A 22,024-nucleotide genomic window follows, 5' to 3' on the forward strand; every position below is an offset into this window, starting at 1 on the left:
ATCTTACTTTCCCCAATGTTGTCTGTTCCCTCCACTCCAGAAAAGCAAAGCCTTTGAGTACAGGAGGGATTGTCCTGGCCTCAGGGCTTGTTACTGCCAGTGCCCCTCTTTTAGAGGAGAGGCTGCAATGCAATCACTCAGTCTTTTTAAACTTGTAACTTCTTCCTTTGTTTGCAGGGTGGCCCAGGCAGAATCTTATTTATGGGAATAAACCTTAATTGATATTTCAGAGGGCAGTTTATAGGCCTGAAGAAAATAATTACAGACTTATTTGTGTAACTAAAAATCATATAAATTTACTAAACAGATACCAGGAGCTGTCCATTAGGAGTCTGAGGCACAGATCTTCTCACATTGAGAAGCACAGTTCTAGGACAGAAGAACTTACATCTTTCTGAGTCATATTTATTATAATTTAGTAAAATATTATCCATTATCTGCCCAGATGTTTGGTAGTGGGTGGCGATAAGGTGATGGTTGAAAGTCTTACAGGCTACCCATTAACATTTATTTCACAGCTTTGGTGATTCTCATGCTCACAACAGCCATTATTCACCAAGTTCAAGCATTGCCAATTTATTTGAAATTTTCTTTTTAGGGTAATATGCCTTGTTGAATTTACACAACGTACTTTATAATTTGGTATATAAACTGTGAGTCCCTGTCATTTTAAGTCTTGGGAAGAAATCCTTTGAAAGCCTTTTGTTGATGACAGCTATCTCAGCCTTTGTACACATTGGTTCCTCTCCGCCCTGAAGACATACCATAAACATTTATGGAAGCAGTATATTTCATCAGCTTTTTCAAGCAATTGCAGTTTATTTTGAAAATTAGTAGTTAAGTGGATAAAAGTATATTCTAAAGAGCAAAAGTGATATTGGGATACTTAAGGAACATATGCATGGACAAGTTGTTCTGTGATTTGTTGAGGACCCGGGGAGATGCCCTGAAAGAGCCCTTTGCAGGTGGGGACCCCTGGGTGCAGTTGTGCACGTGCACGGGGTCACTCCCTGTGCTCTCAGTCCTCTCCAGGAGAGACACGTGGTGGGAGACGTGCGAGCTGAACGCCTTGTAGAGCTGACTTAGAAGGGAGTGCTTTTTTTACTTCTTTAATTTAGCCTTTATTCCAGAAAAGATTTGAGGTATCAGAAGACTATTTTAATAAAATAGAGAAATACGTAGTGAGAGTCAGAATTAATGGAAAAAGAATATGGGACAAATGGTAAGATCACAAGAAAAGTTTATCAGACAACATCATTAATAAGTATGAACTGTAAATTTCATTCTGTAAATTTCCGGGTAACGTCAGTTATATAATAATGATAAGCATTACATGCTTTATCTATACTTAATTCTCATTAAGGCACCATGAGGCAGGTGCTGTTAAATTCCCCCAATATTCAGGTGAGGAGACTGGAGACACCAAGAGAGTATGTAACTTGCTTATGATGCTATTGCAAGTGAGTAGCAAACTCAGAATTGACCCTGCTCCATTTCACTCCAGACCCTGAGTTCTTAACAACCCCACATAACTGTCTCTCAAAGTCTCCTTTTCCATAAGGGAAAAAACACCACTTTAGGGAGACCAAACTTACACCTCTTAGTTTCTGTTTTGTTTTGATTTATTTTTAACCTTAAAGTTGCATTCAACTTTTAACATTCTTTATTGTGAAATACATCATATATACAAAAAAAGCAATAAATTTCAAAGTACATTGTAATAAGTAGTTATAGAACAGGTTTCAGAGTTTGGTATGGGTTACAGTTCCACGGTTTTAGGTTTTCCTACTGATTCCTCCAAGACATCGGAGACTAAAAGAAATGTCAATAAAATGTGTCAGCAGTCATACTCAGCTGTTAAATCTTATTTTCTCTCTTATAACTCCTCCTTTTCCTTTGATCCTTCTCCCAATCTTTAGGAGTATTTGGACTATGCCTGTTCCAACTTCTTCATGTTGGAAAGAGGTGCCAATAATATGGGATAGGGAGAGGGAACTAGTTGATGTTCTTGGAGAGGCAGGCTCCTCTGTGTTTCAGGTCTTATCTGTTCTAGCAACCCATCTAGGGTTGTAGGTTTCTGGAAAGTAATCTTAGTACATGAAACTTTCATAGAAATCTCAGACAGAGCCCTAGGTGTTCTTTAGTTGATAGGAATGGTTTTGTTTAGGGTATGGCAAACCCGGATAATTAGCAGTATCTAGCTGTAAAGACCTTTCAATATCTAGGCCTCCAGAAAAGCCTCTCGACTCCATTTGAACTCTCCTAGCCATCAGTACCCTAATCCGTTACACTACCTCTCCCTTCTTGGTTAGGAAGGCGTTGTTGATCCCATGATGCCAGGGCCAGGCTCATCCCCAGGAGTCATGTCCCACATGCCAGGAAGATTTTCACCCCTGAATGTCATGTCCTGTGTAGAGGGGAGGGTAATGATTTTACTTGCAGAGTGGTGCTTAGAGAGAAAGAGGTCACATCTGGCAACTCTTAGGCTTAATTATAGGTAGGCTTAGCTCCACCCTTACTGAAATAAGCTTCACAAGAGCAAGCCTCAAGATCAGTGGCTTCGTCTGTTGACCTGGGAGTCCCTAATGTTTGAGACAGTATCAGGGGTTTCCCTGATGGTAAAATTTAATAGTTCCATATTTTTTTCTCCTATCCCTCAAGGGATTTTGCCAATTATCTTTTTAATTATCTGCTCAGCATATTCTGGGAGGTATCCAGTTCTACATTAAGCTATACAGAATTACAAGCCCTCATTCCCATTCTGAGCTCCCTGGGTTTGGGTTGTTTAAATGAGGTATCCAGACAGGTTGAGTTAGATTATGTGCCACAGAAAATTTAAGTTTTGGACAAAATAAACCTCTCTTCCTTTGGTCTCATTGGGTAGGTGAAGTTCTAAACTACAGGCAAGGTCATCCTTACCCCTGTATTCTGATTTACCTTGGTCCCAACCCAGTCAACTTTGTTCTTATCTCTACTTGAGAAGCCTGATCTCTTTTTCAGTTTCTTTAACAGTTGTATGAAGCAATGCTAACTTTCAGAGCTGTGGAACTCCAACTCTGAGTCTTCGGTGTCACACAGGTAGCCAAAGTTCAAGGGAGATATCAAGTTATACATATATAGCACAGCATCTCAAAATTGAGAAATAACATTTACTGCTCTGGACTAAATGTGGCTGTAATAAGAGCCTACAATCTAGGCCCCAATTTTCTTATAAGTATTTTCTAAAAGAGACCATAGAATATTTATTCTTTGTTTATAGCTTATTTTGCACCACATAATATCCCCCAAGTTTGTTCACCTCATTGCATGCCTCACAACTTCATTCCTTTCTGTAGCCACACAATACTCCATTGCCTCTTACCCTTAAAAGAATAGGGCACACTTTGTGGTGATGTTAGAAAAATGTTTTCAGCCACCTCTTTAGTCTCCTAACTAATCCTTGAATGTGTGCCCTGCTTACGCCATTGCTTTAGCTTCAGATATCATCAGTTTTAGATGGGTTCCTATGACAGCAGCCCACCTTATTCCCCTACTTTTGCTCTAGCCCTCTTTCCATCTAACTTCCACTCAGCTGATAGATAGGGCTCCCTTAAATGTGCACAGTAGTTTCTGGCTTAAAACTCTTTCGTCTTCCAAACATATTTAAGACAGAATATTTGTTTTTCATCCTGTACTGTGTCATGCAAGGCCTTCTGGGGTCTGGTCCCTCCTGGTCCACCAACCTCACCCCCCACTATGTTCACGTTTTCACTCTTCCTTGTATATTATGCCATGGCTGCTAACCTTAGTCTTTCATTGCCTGGGTAATCTCTATGCTCCATTAAGGTAGTGTCAGATCATTTGATGCTTTCATTGGTCTTTGTGTATAACTCTGTTCTGACACCCAGTACACTACATATTCATGTGCCTCTTTGTGCCTCTTTCTCTGTTATATTGTGAATAAACTTCATCATCCCTGCTTTTTTGCTTTTGCTCGTATTCCCCCTTGCCTTCTCTGTTTTTTCTCTCTTATGCAACTTTAATTCATGCTTTAGGAAATATCGCAAGTCTCACCTCTTCTCAAAAATACTCTCTTCTGCTCTTTCCACCTGTCTTCACTTCTGCAGCTCTTCGTACAGGCACCACATAGGCAGAGAAACAAAGTAAACATTAAAGCATAACTCCAGATAAGGTATAACTCCACTGTCTGGTCTAATCCTGACAACCGCCTCCACCACAAATATACCTCACTATTTAATCTGCGATTAAGGTTAGAACAGCAACGGCTAAACCCTGCAGGGGACCAGTAATCCTTTCAGTCCTCCACCGCTCCGCCATTGAGAATCATATTCAAGGCAGAGTGGTCTGACTGCCCAGCCAACTAAATATAGACTTTTCTTTTTCTTTCCCTCCTTTAATTGAATGCAGTGATTCTCAAACTTTAGAGAGCATTGCAGTTATTTTCTGCAATAGAATATACATAACCTCACCTTGTACTTTAATGGATGACCTAAGGGGATTTTGAAGGATAATGTTAAATATAGTATTTTTCACCTTAGGGCTGACCTAAATAAGCTGACTAAAGTGCAGCTCCACTGTGTTTCAAGGAAATGTACTCAGTCCTTTTACATTCTTGTACTGTTTGTCTTTTTTCTTTTTTCATATCTTTATTAAAATTTAAGTGTACAATTCAGTGGCAATAGCTACATTCACAGTGTTACACTGCATACCACCATCTATTACCATGACTTTTTCATAACCACAAACAAATTCTGAATCCATAAGCAGTAAGTCTGTTCCTCCTCTCTCCAGCCCCCAGTAATCTCTACTCTAGTCTATGTTTTTGAATTTGTTTCTTCTGGGTATTTCATGTAAGTTTAGTCATTCAGTATATGTCCTTTTGTGTCTGGCTCCTTTCACTTAGCATAACATTTTCAAGGCTCATCCAAGTTGTAGCATGTATCAGCGCCTCATTCCTTTTTATGGCTGAATAATATTCCATCGTATGGATAGACTACATTTTGTTTATCCACTAATCTGTTGGACACTTGGATTGTTTCTACCCTCTGACTACTGTGACTAAGCCTCCTCTGAATATCAATATATCTGTTTGAATCCCTGCTTTCAGTTTGCCTTTCTTTTTACTGAGCTGCCTTTTGTGTATGTGTTTGAGAAGATGGAGAAAATGATGTTGAATATATATAACAAACAAGCAGCAGTCAGATAATTGGCTATTTTTTAAATATTCAATTACAGTAATAATATCGCCTTTGCATTTTCAGTAGCCTAGAAATATTCCATATTTTTTTTTTTAGAATCAGTGGGGGAAATCTTTATGGCTAATAGACCATTTAATGAGAGTAAAGTCTATGAAATTGCATTATTGTTTGTTTCTTTATCCAAGGAGAATACAGAAGACAGTACCTAAGTTTTAATTATCTATCAACTACCTATATAAGATGCTGATATGTCTGAGGTATCACTTATAGTTTTAAAAAAAGAGATTGGAGGGGGGATTGTCTACCTTGTCCTCTTTGGGAAAATACTGTTTTTCCTGTTTTCTTCAATAGTGGAAAGAAAAAGCATTTTTTTGCTAAGATGATATGTTTATATTCATCCTGACTCTCCCAGGGACACAAGAGGTTATTAACTATTCTGATTGTCTATTCCAAAGGAAACTGTTGCCTTACAATAATTGTGGTGGTTAACCAAAATATCCTTTTGCAGTTTATATTTACCAAACATAATTCTGTGCAAACACTTGACCCTGTGACTTTCTGCTTTTTACTTCAGTTCTAGGGCCTTTGGGGTAGAATTATTTATCGGAGTCTTTAATGGCTTGGGGGTCACTTGATGAATGTGAGTACATTGTATATCACAACACATTAGGAAGCATCCCAGATGCACACAGATCACAGCGCATTTGGCTAAAGAGCTCTTCCAACTGCATCTGAGGAAGTCTGGAGAAAAGTTCTGCAGAGGGCCCATAATGGAGCTGTCTTAATCTCTGCTATCAGTTCCTCTCTACAGGGTTTATCCCTGTTAACTTGGACCCCGACCATTGCATCATTTGCCTTTAAACTCAGTGTAGGCACAGTCACAGAGCAGCCTAAGATATCTATAACTTCTGGTAATCTGGATGCACGTGTGTGACAGCAGAACTTGTCATAGGCAGAATCAAGAAGTAGTTTGTCTTTGACCTCTCTGAACTTCTTATTTCTCTCTCATTTTTATATGCTTACTACTAGTGACTTATTCCCTTCCCTCCTCCTCTTACATATCATGCAGGTATCCAATGTCCTTGAACTCTTTCCACTTAAAGAAGCCCCATGTCTGCTTATAACACTGACCCTACTTGGATGAAAGGGGGGTAGTAGTTTTAGAGTGGTCTAGGGGATGAGCCAGAGAAAGAGGAGTGGTTAAAGTGAATGTCCCCAGTATTTCTTCCTAAGACCATGTCCATTCTTCTTATGAGGATACCAAGTATTTTTCCATAGCAAATTAGTTGCCAAAAGTCTAACATCCATTTTTGGAGGTTGTTGGGTACCCATTAGCCTGGGACCCCTTTTCTACCTCATAATCTTCCAAGTGCTGACCTAAAGAACAACTTGCCTGAGAGCAGATTGCTTGGCAAGACACTCACTGTGGCCTCTCCCAATACCTCTACAAATCCCACTGCCCCACTGGGTCCTTTTCTTCTGGCTTAATATTTGGAGAGGTGGTCCTTCTGGTTTAGCCAGAAATAGTTGTTAGATTAACCTTTTGCTCCCTTTAATTAATCTTTTATTTCTCCTTTTATAGCCAAACTTCTGGAAAGTGTGGCCCACTCGTGACTTACCAGTTGCTCCTTAACATCCACCGTCCCTCTACATGTCTTCTTTTTTCAGTACTTCAGCTTCGATTTTTCTCTTGCTGCATGTTGACTCTTCTGATCCTCTTCCTCTCAATTTGACTCAGCATCAAAATGGCAACCTCAGCCTTAGCTGCAAGATCTTCCTGTTGAGTTTTCTGTTTCAATTCCAAAGACTTTTAAGAGAAAATGTGTTTGCCCAAACTTGGACCAGATATTCCATTCCTTGCCCACTTCTCTGTGGCTAGGGAAATGGGTGTCACACCAAATATATAAGGCTACTCCTCCCAGAGCTTGTTCTTTCTGACTTCCTACCCATTGAATACTTCCTCTCTTACCTGTAGTTTGTGCTTCTTATTAACTTCAGCTAGCACTTTGATCCAGTGTGAAATTCACAGCCTGATTCTACTTTGCAACTTTCTAGCTGTATCTATCCCCGAACACACATACTTTATGCTAAATTCTTTCCATGTTTCATAATTTAAATCCTAAGGAAAAGATTCTGAAATTTAACGTTGTCTGGGTCTTATATTTTGCCTCCTATCTCAGGATCTTCTCTTTTTTCACTGTATTTGGCAGCCCTTCTCTAGGAGTGCTTCCTAGTTCCATCAGAGTTGGATTTTTATGTTCTTATTGTTTTCAGAGAGGACAGAGGAATAGAGACACCTCTAATTTGCCATCTGTTTTGGGATGTCTTACTCATATATTTCTTAGGTAATAAACTTTTTCCTGGTCTTTGCTAATTACAGTAATCTTTTTTTAAGAATGTCAAAATACAATGTTTCTTCTGTGTGTTTTAGAATTAAATACTTTCCTTCTTTTAATTCACTTCATTGAGAATTTATTGATGACCTATAATATGACCATCGTTGTCAGTTTCATTTTATTTCATTTCTTGATGCTCAGAAAGCGGATAATCTGGGTGAAAAAAAATTAACCAAGTGCAGAAAATGCTTAGCAGACAGAACAAGGCAACCTATAAATATGTGTTGAATGAAATGAATTAAGTGATACAAACAAGTTCTGTGCAGGTCAGAGAAAGAAGATAAAGAGACGGACCAGAGGGGCCTGTGAAAGCTTTGTGCAGGCAGTGGGGCCTGAGCTTTCCTTCATCGCTATTTTGAAAAGGTGTCATATTTTGATTATGTCTCCTTTATATTATCCATTTTCTGGCCTGGTAGCGTTGACAAGGAAATAAAGCATGTCAGCATTAGTTTTTCCAACTTAATGAATCAGATGAGAGTGATCCATACTTGTAAGCTTTAGGTGGGGGCTGTAAGCAGGGGCGATGGATAAGAGTAAAGTGAAAGGTTATTTAGAGAGGATAAATTAAAACACTTCAAATAGGGGTCAGCCAATACCTGGTTTTTAAATGAATGACGAAGATTGAGTTTTAGAAATGAAACGGATTGTTTAGTTGGCATTATTAACTTAAGGAACAGGGTTTAGCTTAAGTATTATAGGGATTTACAGGAGACATTTTTCAAATTTACTGAAGGTTTTACCAGTAAGCACTTAAGCAAATGTAAACATTGTGTGGGCTGTTGGGGAGCTGTGAATATTATCCATCACGCACTCACACTGCTCTAACACACACATCCCCTGCTCTGCTAAAACTCTGCAGGGTTCCTAAGGATTGTTATGATTAGTTTCTTGGTGTGTATATATTGCAAATGTAATAAGAACATAAACATTTTATAAGTATAGAAATTTCTTTTTTAGCATTACCAGTCATGTGAAGTGGCAGGAAGAACAAATTTGGTCTCAGTGTAATAATAGCAGTGCTAATAAACAGAAATTTATTCTCAAGGTAAAAAATATTATGAACCATGGTATGAAAAAGCCCACAAAAAGGTTTTGTACACCTCATCAGGGATTTTTCTTAAAGTTATATTTCTTTCTCTCCGTGTTATAAGAAAAAGCATTATGAGTTTTGAATATTTGTGGACAGCAGTCCTGGGAATGTGGTATTTTACCATTCCATTTCCTTTTTTTAACCAAAAAAAACTATATCTGAGTTCTAGATATTCTAATAGATACGAACTTAAGAGTTAGCTGTAATAATAACTTAGTCTATCCCTTGTAGGCACTTGAGAAATATGTAGCAGGAACTGACACTTCTTATTAATAACGTAGGGTCATTTAGTGTAATATTCCATCACTTTGTTTCCTCTCCTTTCAAGTAAAATTATATGAAAAGATTTGAGAACCATCAAATGTTATTCCCATTGATGGGTGTGATGTGAGGGGCAATCTTAAGGTAGTATTCTCTCTTAAAAAGTTCAGTTCAAATACTCTTAAAGGTCTTTGGGCACCAATCGTAGGTACCATAGAAAGATGAATAGATGAATAAAGCAGAGTCACAACTAAAAAAACATGGTATGGTGCAATGGGCAGGTAAGGTGATGCATCATCTCAGCATAGGGACTAAGAAGTGTTGTGAGAGCCCAGGATACTGGCATTTGGACCATGGACAGGGGTAAAGGATGTGGCAGGAAGGAAAGAAGGGTGAGAGAAGATGGAAAATGTTCTTGGAGGAGTTGTTTTCATGACCACACTGAGTCTTAAAGGACGTGTGAGAATTGGAGATAGAGAAGATAGCAGGGAAAGGTGTATGGGGTGGTATACCTCTCTTGCCATGCAGGAGACCTGAGTTTGATTCCCAGCCCTACCCCCCAAAAAAGATAGTGAGAGTATTGGCAGTAGGTGCTGAATCAGGGGGTAGGAGGCAATTCCAGGGCAGAGTTGTGTGAGCAAAGTTAGGTGGACACTTCTTCACATAAAAAGATCTTCGACCTAGGCCAAAAATTTCAAAACAGCGGCCAGCACCCCAGATCCTTAAGAGGCGTTTTTGGTTTAGCCTTCTGTGCCTTCCAACAGTTTGCCTTATTTACCAACATTTAAAAATAGAAAAATGTTCATAATAAGTCCAGGGTTCTGCGCTTCCTTTGCACATCCCCCATGGTATCAGCCAGCCAAACCTGAGAAGCAGTTCCTACAGTCCTTGCCACTCTTATTTTTTTTTTTAAGTAGGCATACTTGACTCCTTTGTAAGATATCCGAGTTTGCACAAACCCTGTCCTAGACCAAAGGTTCTGATCCCAAGGGAGGTACAGGAGATGAAATCAGAGGTAAGCATTTACACCTCTGGATAGCTGCACAGGCTCGCAGCTCCCATCTAGTCTGCTAAACTGATGGGATGAATAGTTTCATTTCCTAAATCCACTCTTTATGAATTATATTTCATTAAAGTTTTAAAATTCATTGACCCAATTTTGTCTAGGTAAACAAAGTTGCTTTTATATATTATATATATATAGTCCTATACATTAAAACTGGGGGGCGAGGTTAGAGATTTAAATCATCTGGTTCAACCAGAAAAAAGGAAGCATCTCCCACTAGCAGGCAGTCCTCACTAGGCGTTTTGGAAGGGGGAAAGGGAGGAATTCGGAGAGTGATCCCTGCCCTTAAGGAGCTTGAAAAATAGACTAAGAGATTAGAACAACACACTGAAAACTAAGTTTTATGCATGGGACTCTTCTCTCATCGTGAGTTCCAGAGTCTTTGTACAAATACTTCATCCTTAATTTAAGCCCAGTTGATGTAGCGAATAGATTTACCATTTACTTCTCCCTGAATTTAGAAGCTTGACTCTCGCAGGTTAACAGTGAAAGGTTCACTTTAGCTTTTGTAAATGCCGGCTGTTAGAGTGATAAAATTCTTTCCGTTGATTTTCAAAAACTCATTTAGCTTATACCAGCTTTGTTTTCTCAATGGAAACATAAAGTTTTTCTTAATCTAAGAAAATCCCCATGTTCTGAAAATGATCATGCCAAAAATCTTGGCTTTATCTTGCATTTCTTGTTAATACATTAAAAATTTTGAAATTTTCTTAATTTTCTTTTGAAATATGTTCTGATCCTCATTTCCTTCACAATTTCTTAAATTCTGAATTTACATCAGTCCCCTGCTAACTGACAGTATCTATAACTTGATACATGTTCAGAAATAGAAAACTCCTACATATGATTCTGAAGAGAAATTTTTGAAAGTTATCTGTACAGGCTTTTTCCAGAAACTCAGGTCAAAGCTCAAATGTGGGATTTATGCAGGAAATTGAAGTTAAATTGGTTTGATTAAGGTTTGGGGTTTTCTTTTGTTTTGAAAAAAGAAAATTTTATTTTTGTAATTTAAAAGTCATTCATTCTGGAAGAATGACCAAGAAGTATGAGATTAATTTTTGTGTAAACGAATTACCTGCTGAGTTGTTCAAGATATAAAGCTTTCTTGATTTAATAAAACCTTTCGTAGACCTCAGTGACTCATTACTTAAACAAAAAGGTCGTGTTTCTCCAGTAAGTTATTTAAAAGGTAAGTAATTTAAATTACATTTATTAAGTGCAATAAATAGTCATCAAAATAAAGCTTGTATTTTTCTTCTCATTTGTTTCTAATTTCTAAAAAAAGATTCCATTTTGTTAGAGCGACATAAACTTTCGTGCTTAGTAAACAAGGAATTATATTTTAAAGGGGGATAATTCATAGGAATGTGTTGATAAATTTCCTCTATTTTTAGAGTATTTGTTTCTTCTCTGTAGGATGCTTGGGCAGTAAAGTCAGAAGTAGAACGATCCCATTCACTGATGCTCAGTAGAAAGATATCTCAATTTAAAATGTAATTTGTTTGCATATAAAAGTTTTGAAATAAATCATCATTCAGCCCTCATCACATACCATGAACCTATTTGTGTGGGTAAGTGAATGAGTAGGAAGAAATATTTTGAGTTCAAGGAAATTGCTGGATCTCTTCTGCCCATTCCTATCAAGTAGTGCTGTTCTCCTCAATCACACATTTATTCTGTTTTATTGAAAATTAGAACTTTTTGTAACATCATCAACACCCTATTCACCTGCTTTTCTGATTTTTCCTCTATATATTCATTTCAGTGAGAACTACTCAAATATTGGTTTCTGTGTTCTTAATAAACTATTGTTGCAGATATGTAAAAGTACCAGCAACGTTTTAGAAAAACATCTTGCTTATGATCAATCCACTTTCTTCCTCATGCTGGCATATATATATTTTTTCCTTGTAATGTGACATAATGAAATTATTGTTCATTCAGAGTTATTGAAAGTAAAAGCTTGCCATTTTAATTATTAATAGAAATAAGCTTCAAAGCATCCCCCCCCCCCCCCCCCCCCCAGTTTTATTGGCATGAGCAGGCTCTGGGAATCGAACCCAGGTCTCCAGCATAGCAGGCAAGAATTTTGCCACTACCTTCCTGGCAACGTGGGACAGAGATCTTGGAATGAACGGAGACTCAGCATCAAGGGGTTGAGAAAAACCTTAGAATGAGCTGAGACTTAGCATCAAGGGATTGAGAAATCCTTCTCGACCAAAAGGGGAAAGAAGGAAATGAGACAAAGTGTCAATGGCTGAGAGATTCCAAACAGAGTCGAGAGGTTGTCCTGGAGGTTACTTTTATGCATTAAGTAGATATCATCTTGTTATTCAAGATGTTATGGAGAGGCTGGAGGGAACTGCCTGAAAATGTAGAACTGTGTTCCAGTAGCCATGTTTCTTGAGGATGATTGAATAATGATACAGCTGTCACAATGTGACTGTGTGATTGTGAAAACCTTGTGTCTGATGCTCCTTTTATCTACCTTGTCAACAAAGGAGTAGAACATATGGAATAAAAATAAATAATAGGGGAAACTAATGCTAAAATAAATTTAGTTTAAATGCTAGTGATCAATGACAGCGAGGGGTAAGGGGTATAGTATGTATAACTTTTTTTTCTCTGTTATCGTTTTATTTCTTTTTTCTGTTATCTTTTTATTTCTTTTTCTAAATTGATGCAAATGTTCTAAGAAATGATGAATATGCAACTAAGTGATGATATTGTGAATTACTGATAATGGATGTTGTTTTATTTTGTTTATTTTTTAATTAATAAATAAATTTTTTTAATGCAAAAAAAAAAAAAGAATTCTGCCACTGAGCCACCACTGCACCACGATATGTATTTATAATTTATAATTAAAAAGTGAAATTTTGGAATGTACTTATCTTTCCATAGTCTAATATGTCCATCACTCTTTATAAGATTGAAAAAATGAATGGACGTGTATAATTTATTGCAAGATTATCAGCCCCATTTAAATAGATCCTCCCTGTAATTCTGTCTCATTTCACCTGTTCTTTTCTTTGTAGCAGTTTTTACCATTTGAGATTTTGTGTGTACTTGCGTTTGTTTAATTTCTTCCTTCTAACACAAACTCTTCTATCTGTTCTGTTCACTACTGCATACCCATATTTTTAACTTTTTTTATTTTATAATATAACCTATATACAAAGCAAGGAAATAAAAAAGAATTAATTTTCAGAGCACTCATCAACAAGTAGGTCAGATCCCAGAGTTTGTCATGGGCTACCATACGAGCCTCTCAGATTTTTCCTTCTAGCTGTTCCAGAATATAGGAGGCTAGAAGGAATAAATATTTTTTTTATCATCACAATCGACTTTTTTCTCTTTTTTCATACCCACATTTAACAGTGACTGGCTGTGTAAGCAGTGAGAAGTTTACATGAAGAATGAAACCACCAAATGAACACTGTGTTCCCTTAGTGAGGACTCTGCTCAGTGCTTTATTTACATTATCACATTCAATTCTTACGACAGCTCTGTGAAGTGAATATCTCCCATTTTACAGATAAAGAAACTGAGGCCAAGAAGTTAAATAAGTTCCTCAAGATTACACAGCTATGTGGAGTAGAACCCCTGGCTACCCTGTGTGGTGTTACTGAGCCTTTTGGCCTAAGCCAGTTACCTGCCTTATTCTGAAGAGTCTGAAGATGTCCTCGCTTTACAGTTGGAAAAACTAAGGACCGGAGAGATTGCATAATTTGCTAAGTTTACATAGCTTGTTAACTTCAGAGGCAGAACTATAACACAAACTGCTTGTTCTGGATGCTTAGTTATACTACCACAAGGAAATCAGAATGTAATCATAGTAGTAATACAGAATTTTAAAGCATTTTAAAAATATTGTTTTTATTATGAAAATGTTCAAAGAGACAAAAGTAAAAGATAGTGCAATAAGCGTCAGTATATCCTTCACCCAGAATGAGCAGTTATCAGGATTGTTCCTCTCTAGTTTCATCTCTCTCCCTGAAAGTTGCCCCATGGCCACTCTGAGCCAAAGAAACCTGCTTAGCTTCCCTTCTCCTCGTCCTGCCTCTAGAAACCAGATCTCAGAGTGGCACTCTGTGGAATATATGTGGACTGCTAAGGAATTTAAATGATGAAAGAATAAAAAGACCAATGAAAACAATAAAAGAAAAAAATGTGAAAAGCAGTTTTAAGTAAAGAATAAGTGACGAAAGGAGAACTGTGTGTGTATGTGTATCAAGTTCAGGATACTTTCCAAAGTCCATCTAGGGATTTGGAAAAAGCAGATCAGTTCTTTGATCAAGGGCTGGATGGCATGATTAGGAGAAAGAGTATGTTGAATAATTGGCCTAAAATAGTAAGTTTATCCTTGACGAAACTGCACTTCTGCTCTTTCACATTTAGCTCTAACCACATTTTCTGAGCGCTAAGGCAAAAAGTCAGAGTTGTGCTAAACTGAGATGAGAAATAATCTTTTTCTATATCAGAACTATGTCTCTTTATTAAAACAGCCAAATGTAAACAACTTAAATATTACCATGGTATTTTGAAATGTCATGGTAAAGCGTACTTTAGAAACTCACCCAGATACTGCCTGATATATTTTCTCTTTGTCCTGGAACACTTATCACTGCTAGTTCTCTTCTTACTTGCAGTTTCAAAGAAAGATCCTTGGCTCCTTTTGCAGATGTATTCCTACATTGTATATGGAGATTCTAACTAAAAGTTTTGCTTGCTCTATCTACATTCCGCCTTATTTCAGACTAGAGTTAATTAAGCAAATGTGCAAAGATTTGTAAAAATGTCTTTCAACTAAGCATCAGATAAAAAATATACCATAGCATGCTCATAATTCTTTTTCTTAGATAATGCCCAGTGTGAACTTCTCTCTTGCTTTTGTCTTTGCTGAACATCATCAAACAAGCAGAGTGATCCTTGCAAATCAGCAAATTCTGCCCCCCCCCCCCCCCCCCCCCCACTTAAAAAACAAAGAGGAAACTTGGTTGACTTTGCGTTTGCCGAGAGGCAATGTTCTAGTGTCTTCAGGCAGCCTGGGGAACTCTCAACTCTCTTGACACTCAGCGCTCTGGGTCTGTGAACTCCTTTCCGTCCCTTCACCTAAAGGTCTTACCTCTGGCCCCTCGCACGCTGTTCCCAGACTGAGACTCTCTTTGCCCATCTCCTACCCATACCCATTAGGTCCTAGTGTAAACTCCACTTCTCCCTAGAAACCACTGTCCACCCCCTACCCCCACGCAGGAGTCAGAGTCATCTCCCTCCGTGTGAGAGCCCAGGGCCACTGCAGTCTTGCTTACAGCTGTATCTCAGAACTGTATAAAGTGCTCTTTCTTTTTTTACTTTTTTTTTTTTAATTTAGTACTTCCCAGTCGTTTTTGTTTTGTTTCGTTTCATTTTGTTTTTATGTCAAGGAATACAATACAGAATTGGTCTTTCTGTTCTATGGGGTAAACCGAAGATGATTTTGAGCTCTGGAGGCTGCACCCAGCTGAAGGTTTAAAAACTCCAGCCTCCCCTGACCAGCTGACCAAGTAATTAGCATGTCCTGTGACACCAGTAGGTCCCCACATATCGGTTGGGAAGCTCTGGATTAAAAGGATAAAGCAACAGATAAACCTGAGTACAGGTTTTGTTTCCAGGTTATTTAACCTGCAGGGAGCCCAGATTCTCATCTGTAAAATGGGAGTAATACTATCGCAGTAAAATTGTTTTACTTTGTTCATTTTAAGGCTTTGTAAGAAACTAATACCATTTTTCATCTATTCTTTTGGCAACGTTTTGTTTTTGCATTGCTTCGTCTTTAATGCCGTAGCCTTGTGGGTACAGGATCATGGAAAAGGGCTCTCTCGTACCGATGGGAGTGTGAACTGGTATCAGCTCTGCAGTACATAACAAAATCCCTGAAAAGCACACATTGTCCAACTCAGCAATTTCACCTCTAAAAATTTATCCTCACTAATCATAGCTGTGAACAAAAGATTTTCCTGTAAGATATTATCTCAACATGATTTCTAATGAAGTGAAAGGAAATATACTAAATTCTAAAAAGCATATATTGATGGTATTAATTGTGGCATCTCCACAGAATAGACTGCTAGTTGTAAATAATTATGATGTAAAAGAATACATAATGACATGGGGAGATTTTCAAGATTTATTGAAATAAAGCAGGTAACCAAAACCATCTTTTGGTATGTTCTCAGTTACTTTATAAGTAGTATCTGCATTAGAAACAAGGCTAGAAAGATATGAACCAATATGTTTCTTCTGAAACTTAATTTAGAATTCCTTTGTGATTTTCCATAGTTTCAAATTTTCCGAAATGAATATATATATTATTTTAAGAATAACATGTGAAAAAAATAGATGCATCACACCACACAAAAATGCGCAGTTTGCAATTGGAGCATCTTTGCTTTGCCTTTGATATGAGAAAGTCCTAAAAGCGACTGCTCAGGGCTTCTCCTAGTTGGAGGAAAATGGGCTCCTTCAGGCATCCAGAAACACTGAGAATGAGCTCAGTTACCTGTGTAAATATCCTCGTTTTTGTTTACGTGGCTTGTCAGACTACCCAATTTAATTCATACCCCTGAATACATTGATTTAAACACCAAAATAGAGCCTCATGAGTTTCTGTGATTCTGGCATGGGTCAGAAGCTAAACTTCCACATAAAATTGCCTATCTCAATAGATTAAATTCACGTGTGCTTTTCTAAAAGGGCTTTTCATAACACTAATACCTCTGAATCCAACTGGCTTCCACAGACCTTGGAGAAGGAGTGAACCTTTTTTTTTTTCTTTCTTTTTTTTTTTTACACAAGGTCCAATTCAGGAAAAATAAAAATGTTTATGAGACACATTTTTCTCCACCCAAAATAAAAGTAGCTTTTAAGAGTCACACAGGAAAAGAAAAAAACAGTCTGTTCTTATAAGCTATAAGCTGCTTTATATTGAAAGGAAAATAGCAGTCATAATATCTGTACTGCTTTTTAGTCATCTAAATTTTCCCTTTTGGGCATATTTGAGATGCAGCAACACAGAAGCATCTTCCAAATCTTTAATCTTAGATCTCTTATCTTAGAAATTCATGCTCTATTAAGAAGCTTAGATGGTCCCAATTCCCATGATGTGCATGATGCTTAGAGAAATCTGTTTTTATAGGGTGGCAGAGGGTAGGGTGGAGTCATAAATAGGAAATTGAGGAACTGAGGAAATAGAACATGTGTATTCTAGTCTATCAGGATGTTTGGCTTTGAAGAGTGTTGAAACAAAGCGGGCAGTACCATGAGGGAAATATGAACAGAGTGATTTGCTTGAGAATCCAGGAAGTCAGCAGACAATGGAAATTGAAGATGATGGGCAGAAATGAAGCCAAAAGCAAAATGGGGGCTGTCTTTCAAAACGAAGAAGAGGGCATGGCCTCTTCCCCCGATATGGGAAAAGGGTGAGGAGTTACTGATCAGAGCATTTGTCCCTGTAACCTAAGAGTAAAGCACATCCCGTACTCTAGCTTGGGGCCTAGAGTGTGCTTGTACTTTGAGAAGGTAGGAGAGGAGGTAAAATTGTTGCTGTGTGGAATGAGAAAGGAAACCAACTCCTGCAAAGCACCAGTATTGTTAAGCCATCGTCTCAAAATAGGGCCCATTGAGCTTTCTCCAGTAGGAGCAGGAACAGTGAGTCATTGAGTAGATCCAGAAATGGGGTTGTCAGGGTGGGCGTGATGGAAGGACAAAGCAGAATAAAAGATGGAGAGCATCACAGTGAGGTCTGGGGAAGTGACTGAACACAGGATTCAGGAAAGGGGGCCCTGGAACAGTGATCCCAGAACAGTCATGTAAGTTGGTATTCAGAGTAACCACAGATCAAATCTTTCTGGTATTTTTTCATAGCTCTTCTGCCACAAGCATCTCAATAGGATATCCCTTGTATGTTCTCTTTTCCCATCATAGCTACCATGTCTTGGGTTCCATCTTCCGGGCATAGTGGGTCCAGGCATGGGCATAAAGTCAGTGCTGACCACTGTATCAGAGTGGGAGCTGAGATTCTGTTACGTTGCATCCAGCTTTCACACTCATTGACCTTGACTTCACCTGTTATTTTCAGCTGGTGGGATATCCTCCCCCACCCCACTCCAGGCTGCATTCCAAGCTGTCATAATTCTACAAGTAGGTCCTTTTCCTCATAGATGTTGGGCATCCTGCTCAGTGGTCACTGCAGCCCTAGGGATGGAATGGAAAGTGTCTCATGGATGTGGAGATAAGGATTCCCTCCCTCAGGGAACTGGCCAGGGCTAAACCCAGAAGCACAGAAAGCTGCCTACTGGTGATGCTTGCTTCCCAGCTAGTAAGCTGTGGATACTTCCCAACCAGTATCCATGAGCAGGATTGCTGTGCAAATGGAACGCTAGGCACACTGTTTACTCAGAGGCAGCATTAGGGCTTCTAGAAGGAGAAAGAAGTTTTGAATAATCTTAAGTTTCTTAAGAAAGTATAAATAAACATGTATATCAGCAGGAGCCAATAAATCCAATCTACTTAGACCCTCAAAAAGTCTTTCACAAGAGTCACACAAAGGCTTTAAAAAGCAGGCTTTCTTGAGAACCAGGTTTATAATCATCACACACATCATAGTTTTCTTTGAAATTTTCACTTAAATATATAGAACTATGCTACTGCCTTTTCAAAGTCCAGTGTCCATCAACCAAGTTATTGGACTGAAAGTGCTCTTGCTATCAGCAGCCACGTAGTGTCTTACTCTTGGTGTGTAACTGGTAACCCGCTGAGCCGATTATTTATTAAAGATCTGTAGTGATGGCACTCATTGAGGCTTATTGTTGTTATTCATTGTGACTATTAGGTGATATTTGTAAAGAAATTGTAAATAAATGGGTAGGACTGCTCCCAGGACTAAGACACTGGTTTTCTGCCCACATAGTGTGGTATTGTTTCTGGGTGTTTTATTCAAATTGATCCCTTATTTAGTACTGACTACAAGATAGAATACTTTCCAGTGTCTGGCGGGTATCATCTCATTTAGCCCTCGTTTCAGCTCTCTGAGGGAGAGATCCTCGTCTCTCATGTACGAGGACTGGAGGGGAGCCCAGAGGTGGTGCAGCAAGAAGGGACAGAACCCCACTCGCAGGCAGGGCTCTCTAACCTCCACTCCTCCATTACTTTAGTGCCAGCTGACAAATTCAAGAAGAGCAGCCAGAGCTCCTGCAAACCCTTATCTTAAGTTTTGTAAAAAGGAATCCCCTGAGCAATGAAGAAGCCAAAGGCATCCTGTCCTGCCTTCCAGACTCTTCACTCCCATGACTTTGCATTCAGCCCAGCAGCAAAAATCAGCCTGAACTGAAAATGGCTCTCTGCATTCTCTTTTCCAGCCCGCTGCTAGCCGTGTCCTTTGCCGCCTGCTGTGCTGTCCCAGGAGTTGCTCTGCTCACCTGGGGGGTGAATCCTCTCACAGGGGCCCTGGGTGCCTTCAACATCTTCCTGTATACCTGCTGTTACACACCACTGAAGAGGGTCAGCATCGCCAACACGTGGGTCGGGGCTGTCGTGGGGGCCATCCCGCCCGCCATGGGCTGGACAGCAGCGACTGGCAGCCTTGGGGCCGGTGAGTGTCTCAGTTCCACCTCTCCTGAGAGACACACAACACAGATGCCAGGGATGAGAGCTCCGTAGCTTCTGTGAGAGCATCAGTCCACACTAGTCACGGACACCCTTCTTCCCCTGGCCTGCCAAACCAATTGTTTTGGCAAATTTCTCAGGTGACTGACGTGTGGCAAGTACATAGCCAAAGGGAGACCATGTCATTCCTGGCTCCAAGGTGGGACCACATACAGCTTCCCTGATAGGAAATATCTAAGGGAAAGCAAAAGGCAGGAATACTGCCTCCACTCAGGGTGACACAGAATTAAAGGAAAGTACCTGAAAATCAGGATAAAAAACTAAGTCAGGGTTTTTGGTGCATGCCACCAATCCCCCCACTCCGAGTCAGAGTCTTCCTTTTTACCGCCTTCTGTGGGTAGGAGGGTGTGGGTGGTTCAGTGGTAGAATACTCACCTTCCATGCAGGAGACCTGGGTTCGATTCCCTGACCATGCACCTAAAAAATAAAAAAATAATAATAATAACTTAAGTCAAGTTAGGACCAGCCGATTCAGTTAAGCTGTTCCACTTCATGGAGAAGGCATCTGGTGCCAGGCCTTAGCTCTGCTGTTGAAGGAGCCCGGACCTCATTGGCAGTCTGCCTCCATTAGCACTTTATTCCCCAGAAGTGGGTTCTTTCCCCCAGCTTAGGCAAAAACAGATTATTTTCATTAGTTCCTCATTTGTTTTTATATGATTTATTTACATTGTCCATGCTGCTTACAATAAGACCATTGAAACATTGCTACGTTTTTTTGGTGGTATGTCCCACCTAAATTGGTGGGGTAAAAATAGCTCATTTTTGCCTTCTATAAGAGGAAGTTTCATAGTCTAATTAGTCAGTAATTAGTGTTTTTGACCAACACTTAGGAAGGAAGTGGTGAGGTTTCCTGCAATATATGTAAGTACATATTTTTCACATGAGAGATCAAAACGCATTGACCATAAACTATTACCCTGTGGGCCCCATTTCTGAAACTTTTCATAAAAGCTCTTACACTCTGATTTGGCAAACCTACCAGACTGACTACACCTTCCCCATTATTGTCTCTTAGAACATGCTAATGTCTTTGTTGGGGAAAGGTTTTAATATCCTGTGAATGTTGGCTTTTAATGAACATACTGATACACTATTGTAAAACACATGTGCTCATTTGAAGTGTTTCTTGCTCTTTGATAAGCCTCACTCCAGAGTCTCAGCCTTGTGTGACAGAGCAGACAGGAGCATGGGTTCCGGAGCAGCACTGCCCATGTCTGAATCCCAGTGCCACCATATTAGCTGTGGCGGGACTTAAATAAGGGCTCAGTTCATGATAGATAATACTATTGTTGTCATAACATATTCCTAATTCATATGGTGAATGGATTATTATAGACCAAGAAAGGTCATGAGGTTTGATTGCATTTGCAAACTATGGGCAATTTGTAGTTTTCACCTGGCTGCTATCTTGAAGACTATAAGATACTCGGGCTTGGTGAGAAAGAGCACTTGACCCATTGGTGATGTCTGTGCTGGGTGAGGGAGGTGAGGGTGGAAGGCATGGATTTGCCATCCCTGGTCTAGATGATGTCTGAGTTTTCCCCTTGGTTTATGAGTCTTTAATCCTAGAAGGACATGTGCATGCCACCAATCCCCCCACTCCGAGTCAGAGTCTTCCTTTTTACCTCCTTCCGGAACCCCAGCCTTGACTCAGTTTGACTCAAACCCCTCTCTGCACAAACCCAATTACCCCCTCCACCCTCAGTGCATTTCTCAAAAAGCTGGTGAATAACACACAGACATTCAAGGTGGACACCATAAAAGAAAAAGAATCACTCCCCAGATTAGCCTCCTGTGGGATCCTTCTGTCCTAAAAGCACTGCTCTACTTTGGCCCTTTGAACTCCTTGGCTAGGCCACCTCCCCATCTAATGGAGACAGCTCTTGCCTTGTGAGGAGTGCCAGAACCCTATTCAGTCTCCCCAAATCCAACATATAGGAACAAAGCACCAAAAATGGGCCTTTCTGTCTGGGAAGTCCCAGGCAGGGCCAGGGTCAAGGCCAAGTACTTCTAGCCCCCTGGGACATGCAGGGAAGGCAGTTCAATCCAACCTTGGATCACGTGGTCTCTACTGTGCAGGATTCTGGCACCCGGGTTCTGGCTGTGGGTTATAGGCCCTGATTGCTCTCCCAGCCCCTCTTATTGTGCAGAGTCTGAGCTAAGGCCTTTGTAGACCGAGTTGCATCCCAGAGGCCAAAGAGAGAAAGAGCTTTAGATGTATATCCACTTAGGAGTCCACATTCGGACAGGAACCATATTTTAGCAGGGACCGTCTGAACTTAGCTAAACTGTTAAAGCTTAAAATATA

General features: G+C 39.5%; 1 protein-coding gene across 1 annotated transcript in view; it reads left to right on the top strand.

Annotated features, from left to right (window-relative positions):
* COX10 (cytochrome c oxidase assembly factor heme A:farnesyltransferase COX10) overlaps positions 1–22,024 on the top strand; it is a 137,692-nt gene that overhangs the window by 101,159 nt on the left and 14,509 nt on the right. The window contains exon 6 of the mRNA XM_077166053.1: positions 19,410–19,642. Coding sequence (XP_077022168.1) covers positions 19,410–19,642 — 233 coding nt within the window. The remainder of the gene's footprint in view (positions 1–19,409; positions 19,643–22,024) is intronic.

This window comes from Tamandua tetradactyla, chromosome 6 (genome assembly GCF_023851605.1).
Source record: "Tamandua tetradactyla isolate mTamTet1 chromosome 6, mTamTet1.pri, whole genome shotgun sequence".
NCBI classification, from domain to species: Eukaryota; Metazoa; Chordata; class Mammalia; order Pilosa; family Myrmecophagidae; genus Tamandua; species Tamandua tetradactyla.